The sequence below is a fragment of the Formica exsecta genome, unplaced genomic scaffold (genome assembly GCF_003651465.1).
Source record: "Formica exsecta isolate Colony F162 unplaced genomic scaffold, ASM365146v1 scaffold138, whole genome shotgun sequence".
Lineage (NCBI taxonomy): Eukaryota > Metazoa > Arthropoda > Insecta > Hymenoptera > Formicidae > Formica > Formica exsecta.
In genome coordinates this window covers 841088-849061 of record NW_021848711.1, presented here as the reverse complement: position 1 = coordinate 849061, position 7974 = coordinate 841088, and the positions used below count along the sequence as shown (strand labels likewise).

The 7974-nt window shown below is 36.2% G+C and overlaps 2 protein-coding genes across 2 annotated transcripts in view; one reads left to right on the top strand and one right to left on the bottom strand.

Moving 5' to 3' along the window:
• The window catches only part of LOC115246103 (lutropin-choriogonadotropic hormone receptor-like), a 10711-nt gene extending 8139 nt beyond the window's left edge, over positions 1-2572 (top strand). Inside the window, 4 exon segments of the mRNA XM_029824713.1 lie at positions 1-259; positions 520-702; positions 779-973; positions 1152-2572. The exon segment at positions 1-259 is cut by the window's left edge and continues 7 nt beyond it. Coding sequence (XP_029680573.1) covers positions 1-259; positions 520-702; positions 779-973; positions 1152-2572 — 2058 coding nt within the window.
• A 1497-nt stretch (positions 2573-4069) lies between these two features.
• The window catches only part of LOC115246100 (stromal interaction molecule homolog), an 8592-nt gene continuing 4687 nt past the window's right edge, over positions 4070-7974 (bottom strand). Inside the window, exon 11 of the mRNA XM_029824710.1 lies at positions 4070-7049. Coding sequence (XP_029680570.1) covers positions 6526-7049 — 524 coding nt within the window. The 3' untranslated portion in view covers positions 4070-6525. The remainder of the gene's footprint in view (positions 7050-7974) is intronic.

Genomic DNA, 7974 nt, shown 5'->3' with positions numbered 1-7974 from the left:
CCGATAAGAGGTCTCGCGGGATTATTGCATCTCAAAACGTTCAATAACCCCGCGCTGCGAGAATTTCCGTCTCCCGAAAGATTTCCACGAGTACAAACAATGTTGCTGTCGTACGCTTATCACTGCTGCTCGTTCTTATCGATCGAAGTCGAGGAGTCTGTCACAAGGTCGCCGGTACGGGAATCGATTTTGTTTCCCACCGACGATTTCGATAGCAGTTTATGGAATTCCACTTTCAGCGATATTTGGCCACAATTGGGTAAGTGTTTTTACTATTTTTCTTTTCCTTCCTGTTTCCTTTTTATATATTTTTCTTTTTGCATTCTGCATCCCGCATTTTAAATATATGTATCGTGCTTTTTTGTAACACTTAATTGCTGCAAAGCATCTCTATCTCTGCAAATTCGATCATTCAAAAGCGTGACATCACTCGATAGCAAAGTGTTCTCGTTTTCGTATCATCGCATTATATCGCATCGTTTTCGATCTTTGCGGCACTGAAGTGATAACATTTTTTAGATAACTTGACCGACAAATTTGGATCGCAGATAAATGAACTTTGGGCTAACTTTGGTTCAGATTTTACCTATCCCGGAAACCTGCCTTCCTATGTAGAGGATTATTTCGAGGATCTAGATGCTCGAACGACAGCGACAACTCGGACACTTATACCCTCTCATATCCAATGTTTGCCGCAACCCGGTATGTTACAAGTGACCCGGAAGTGGCTTGAAACGCTATAAATTGTGGTGATGAAATGTACATGAAATATTTTCAGGTCCTTTCCTACCGTGTCAAGATTTATTCGATTGGTGGACTTTACGATGCGGTGTTTGGATAGTTTTCTTGCTCGCCATGCTCGGTAATGGTACTGTGGTATTTGTCTTGATATTTTCGAGAAGCAAGATGGATGTGCCACGATTTTTAGTCTGCAACTTAGCCGCTGCCGACTTCTTCATGGGTGTTTATCTAGGTGATTCTTTCGTGATTTTCTCTTTTACATCGATTTAACATGTCAATGTGCACAGTTCTGCATTTATATATATTCGCTATATTATAATCGATTAAAATAAATAATTAATAGTAAAAAATATTTCCGCCATTAAATGTCCTAGAAAGATTTTATCTCAATAAACAATATCTTTTTTCAGGTTTATTAGCCGTCGTTGACGCATCAACGTTGGGAGAGTTTCGAATGTACGCAATACCATGGCAAATGTCGCCCGGATGTCAATTGGCTGGTTTCCTAGGTGTTCTCAGCTCTGAACTGAGCGTCTATACGCTCGCCGTGATTACTTTGGAAAGAAATTATGCAATAACGCACGCGATGCATTTGAACAAGCGGCTCTCATTGAAGCACGCAGGCTACATTATGACGATAGGTTGGTGTTTCGCTTTGTCGATGGCAAGTTTACCATTATTAGGGGTTTCGGATTATAGAAAATTTGCCATCTGCTTGCCGTTCGAGACTAACGGCAGTGCCGCGCTCGCGTACGTGGTATTTCTCATGCTTATCAACGGAGTGGCTTTCTTGATACTGATGGGCTGTTACCTGAAGATGTACTGCGCGATACGTGGCTCCCAGGCATGGAATTCGAATGATTCTCGTATAGCAAAAAGAATGGCTTTACTCGTCTTTACTGATTTCCTCTGCTGGTCACCGATAGCCTTCTTCTCTCTCACAGCGACCTTCGGATTGCAGTTGATATCTTTGGAGCAAGCAAAAGTTTTCGCGGTATTCGTACTACCTCTCAATTCTTGCTGCAATCCCTTTCTATACGCGATCCTTACGAAACAGTTTAAAAAGGATTGCGTGTTGATATGCAAAGCAATCGAGGAGTCGCGCGTAACTCGCGGTATCGGTAGGTGCCGGCATAGTTCGAATTTCAGCAATCGGCAAACGCCAGCTAATACCAATAGCCTCGTTGATCGGTCGTCGCGAGAAAACCAAGGAACACTTCAAACGCCGTGCGCTTGTGGAAACTCGAGACTCTTGGAAACCGGGAGCCGTTGCTCATCCTACCGTTGGTGGAGTGCCGGGATATTCTGGCCATGCGCGCGCGACTCCCGACACGCGCGGCATACACGTAGCGACCAGTACGCCTATCAGATCGCCCAGATTCAACAGAAACAGCACAAACGCGCATCCTCGGTATCGTCCAGCGAGAACTTCTCCTCGTCCAGATCGGACTCCTGGCGGCAGGCGCATCATTGCGGCATACCGCTCAGACTGCTGGATCCGAAACGGAAAGCTTCTTCCTGGTTGATCACTAGGAAACCGTCGCAGGATTCGAACTTGAGCTCGTCTCGCAACGATTCTTCCGGTTCCGCGACCACTGCCAGCACCAGTACCTGGCGCATTTCGAGATCCAGTGCCTCTTTAGAGATTAGCGCGCGTAATAATACGCCGAGGCCGGTTAGACCGAAGCCACGACTGACACGACAACTCGCCATCCAGGAACCGGAACCCCCAGGATCTCCGAGTAGACTGGCCGTTAGATTACTCGCCACAATACCTTCCGCAGCTGAGACCAGCGATCAGCAAGACGATGAGAATATATAGACAAATTAAAAATTTTTATCCGACTATTTTTATGTATTATACATATATAATACGCGCAATATTTTCTAAGTGTATTATTCTCATCGAGCGAATTCTTCAACAAATTCAGTATTAACGATCTTCGCTGATATACCTGTGTAGTTTGTAGCTATATGTACGTATATTTATATTTATGGCATTTTATATACATCTTTAGAATTGTTGCTTAAACGAAGTAGAGTGCGCGAAAAGAGCATAATAGAGATTATGTAAACGATGTAATATTATCAGTGATTTTGAACGGGTTTTCTCGTTTCTTGTTCAATGTCGTTGGTAATCCGTATATTCGGATTTTAATAAAACACATTTTTTTAATGAAACGCCAACAAAAATACGCTCATACGTTTTAAGAGATAATCAATAAATACAATTGTTCTTGCAACGAAACGCAATCGGATTATGAAGTCAAACATTGATCCGTTTCTGTTTGAATTGAATAGAAATTTAACAAAATGTAGTCCATCCGTCCGTCCGTATATGTATATATATGTTATGTATTTATATTTTTACGTTATATAAGACTGACTATGGGTTCTTCAACACTGTACCATTTGTACACTGATTGTTGATCAAAGAGCCTCCAACTACTAGTCTCAGTAGACAGTAGTCATTCGATAGTTATTACATGGAACTATATATAATGATATTTTAATTTATATAGCAAATAAATCTACATAAATTATATATTTAACAACGGTTTTACCGTTCTAAGTATTTTATAAGATTTTGAGCCAAATCACAGTTTACCTCTTGCGCGATGTTTAAATACTCTTGATAATGGCGTGCTTATTTATGGGCAGATATATTTTACTGTACGGACGGAGAGTCGTGTTTGTGCCGCTATCAAACATTGCGTAGAGGCAGATTTGAAGAATGTAGTTTTGTGTTAACTTTTTAACTTTATGAAATTTAGTTTGTAAAAAACTTTTTTTTTAATTGCTTATAATTCGGAAATTATTGCCTCAACGTTTTTGCTAAGGAAAAATTGCTAAAAAAAAATTCCGAATCGGACAGAGATTTTGCTATAAAGAAAACATCCAATAATTTTGGGTCATCCCTGTATTACATATATATTATATATATAAATCAGCGGCAAACAAATTCTATTAATAATATCAAAAAATTAGTCACATTGCGAATTTTACCGAGTGGTTTGTTAAAAGTAGTTGATAATAGCATGTGATGTATTAACGAAAATCAAATAAAACCTTCGTGAAACTGATCGATTGATAATAAGTATTCTTTAGTCGGCAAAGTAATTTATAGCTGAACTAAAGATCTGTGACTAAAGTTATTTAATCTGTGAAAGTTAAAATTATTGAAATAAAGTTAATATACATATATACACGCAATGTGAATAAAAAATTCTACGTATGAAAAACAAATTAATATATCTATACATAAGAAAATGTGTTTGCTTATTTATCCTGTATTGCACGCATATTCAATCGTATTGTTCGTTTAACATTTTTTTCTGTTTAAACTTGGCTTATTTATTTTTGTAAAATGTCACTTTTACATATTACAGGGAAGACGTGTCGCGTTCGCAAGCGACATTGTCATATATCATATTAAGACTATAATAATTTAAATACAGATATATACATTAATTAAATGGCTCTATATTTCTCGTCTCTAAAATATATACTCAACAAGAGAATTCAATACGGCGCAGGGAAGTGCGACAGACCAAAAATTCTTTATCCAATTAAATATATATATCTCATATTGCTTATATAATATATATAGATAATGAAATCAGATCTCTATTGTTCGTTTTAAAAGTAACATATAGCAAGATACATATCCTTAAAAACTGTCCCTTGTAAACATTTAATTCATTGCTTCGAAATCCACTAAGGAAGAATATTTTATGGAAAGCTAGCGACCATTTTTAATAACGAAATTAGATTCGGTGACAAAGCTGACACATTTTAATCTCGTATCTTTTCGCTTCTATCGCTTCGTATTTTTTCTATTTCTTAGTGATAACGGAGCCGACAATTGTGCGTACTCTCTGTATAAAGACGATAAACATGACGTTCGTGAGTTCCATCAATTACTGGAAATACAACATACCAAGGAATATTAATCATTGTCATGGATGCGAGGATGCGATAATGCAAAGTGTGTATAGTTATATGATCTCATCAATATAGTCATAGATATTATTATATTTGGAATGCGCGAAAAATATGAAACCTGTTTCTTATAATATTATACAAGACAATAGATTAAATGTCATAAAATACAAATGTTTTGCGAATTTTAGTTGTATTGAGATCTAAATGTGTCAGTGTTTGTCACGAAATTATAAATTTTCTGTCAAAGTCGCGTGTAACAATTTCTTCTATAAAGGTGGATATATACAGAAATCGTGCTTTCTAACTCATACTTGAGCATACCATAAAAGAATAATCAAATTTAACACGAATAATCAAAATAATCTAACACTATTTGCAAACGGATATAGCGGGAAAATTGTTACACAATTGTATTACGCGAGTATGGAATATAACGGTGACAATTTTTTAACAAATTACCAAAACTGCAGAGTTTTAGCAGTAACATAAGCCATTCTGTAAGTAGTTTGATTCTGAGCCGAGTGCATAAGGGTGAATTAATTGACAACGGCGTTAAGTATTATTATGTATGATTGTTCCGACATCAAAAAATTTTTAGCAAAAATATATAGAAAGAAAATCAGGCTTTCGAGATTGTTCACTCCGAGACGAATTTGTTCGAAATTCTATAAAACGACGATCTGTATGGATTATTTTTTTGATTATGTAATAACAGAAATAGGCTCGGAGTATTAACTAGTTTTTTGATTATCTTATATGTTTGCGTTTTTATAGTTTAAATATTCTTATCATGGACATGATTTTAATGAAAAGAAGAGTTTATAGGAATTAAGGTAAAAATCCCAACGTTGTTCTCATTAAGAAATGTCTGTACCAGAGATATAGAAAACAAATTTCTTCGCGATATCTAATTATCTTAAACGCTCACGATAAAAAATTTCGCACAATATTTTATAATCTACTTATATATTGTATACAAAGATATAAAATTCGCATTTTTGTTTTGCCGATATAAGTTACACGTATATTGCCAGTATATGTCCGGACGGTATCCGAAAGTATCAACGATAACTTTAACAACTTGATCCTCGTTTCGCGAGGATACCCTCATCTCGATGTAGCTTTGTACCATTATTCGTAAAAACGTAGTAACGTATAAACGAGAAAGAGAGAGAGAGAGAAAAAGATTGATTCTTTAAAATTCATTTTGTCCCTCATCCCGGTATGTATCTAGACGCGATAATTAAAACTACGGAATTATATCGCGATAAAAAAGGTTACGCTAATGATAATAATAGTTATTATTATTATTATTACTAACGTCATCGTGTGAAAAAATCTTATTTAAAAATCCGCGGCTCTCAGAAAACGTTTAACTTTTTTAAAAAAGTACCACACCGAAAATATATATTGTCATATAAGAATTATAAACTTTCCTTCAAATATTGTGATTCTCTAAAAGTTTATCTATCTAAGGATGTCCTTCCATGATGTATATTCGCTGAATCTTATATTTCGTTATAATTTTACGCACGTATCCCAAATTTGGCAAAGTTGAAGGAACACTGGCAACAAATATCCTAAACGATTATTACGTTTCCATGAGTCTATATGCACGCAGAGGAAGGAACAAGGAAAGAGAGAGAGAAAGAGAGAGCGAAAGAAAAAGTGTATAAATGTATGTGTGTGTGTGTGTGTATGTGTGTGTCACGCGAAGAGTAATTGCTAATAATTAATAATTACTGATAAAATAATTCTTAAGTGCACATCACGGGATTATAACTAACTGTAACGGGTAGCAATTAAGTAACAAACGAGATATTATGTGACTAGCGAACATCACGTAACTTTAGTTTTATTCTTCCTAAAGGCCGGAAAGAGCTTCCTGCGCCTCCGTTTAAGCTCATCGTTGTCAGCGGTAGAATTGGAATCGGTTGAAAGCGTCTCGTCGTCGACAGACATTATTGTAGGTAATTCACGGAACGGTTTCTTGATGCTCGTTGTTACCGTTGTTGTAGTCATCGTCGTCGTCGTTGTCATTGTAGTCGTTAATGCAGGACGGTAGCCGCAAGATCTGTCTGAGACGTCGAGCGAATTTTCCGAGTACGATGTTTTCGGCAGGGAAGTCTTGTCCTCGTTCAGCACGTTTGTATCCTGGCTATAAGACCGTGTAATGCCGGATTTCTCTTTGCACGGCACTCCTATCTTTCCTGCAGCAGGTTCTTCCGGTCCATCGCCTACCACGAAGTGGACAGCTCCAAGTTCCTTCTCCGCTTCACTGCTCGATGAATCGGATAATTCATTTCCAAATCGACCGGCTGGCGGTACCGATGACTCTTTCCACGCTGAGTTCTCCAAAATACCTACGGATATGCCAAGTAATATCCAAAGTTGAATTTTAATTCCTTTCTTCTTACTTCGTAATTAATAATACTAATAAAAGTTGGGAGGAAAGAAGCGTGAAGTTTCGCATTTGAGCAGGAAAATGTTCTTCAAACTCTCGTGCATCGCTTTGACGCATAACGGAAACGCACGAGATAATATTGCTCGCATCGTGAAAGGTCTTCTTTCACATTATTAGTTCCGTAGCTACATTAGAATATATATATGGCATACAAATTTATGCCAGCAAAATGTGATTCATTATTCAGCTACATTATCTTTAATGCTTATTATTAATGATATTGTGTATAAAATATCAAGTTAATTTAAGTATTCAAACTATTCTCTTTATACGAGATACAACTGTTAACAAATGTTTTTTAATCAACTATTTTCCGCGCTATTAGTTAAATCACACTAGTTCTTTTCCAAATGTCTTTGTTTCTATAAATTGTATATAAAAAAGCCACACATCATTGTAATAATGTTGCAATCCATGAAAATAACAATATTAAAAAAGATTGATAAATTATTCGGCTTTAAATAATTTCTACGTATATAAGAGCGTACATTATGCTCTCTGTTCAATAACATGCAAGCAATTTAATATGCGCCAGGTTTAAAAAAACGTAAAACATGCAACAAGTTGGAGCACTTGAGTTTGATATAGGTCACATTAACAAGCTCACATATTTTGGTTTCTTCAAGCTTGCTTAAGTTTATTATAATAGCAATTACTTAATATTCCATACAGAAAAATAAGGCTAGCATGTTATATAATCAATATAAAAACAAAAGACACACATACACACACACTGGACTCATTGTAATACACATATATGTATATGAAGTATATTTTTCAATGTTCCTTTACATATATATTATAGATATATGTATATATATATA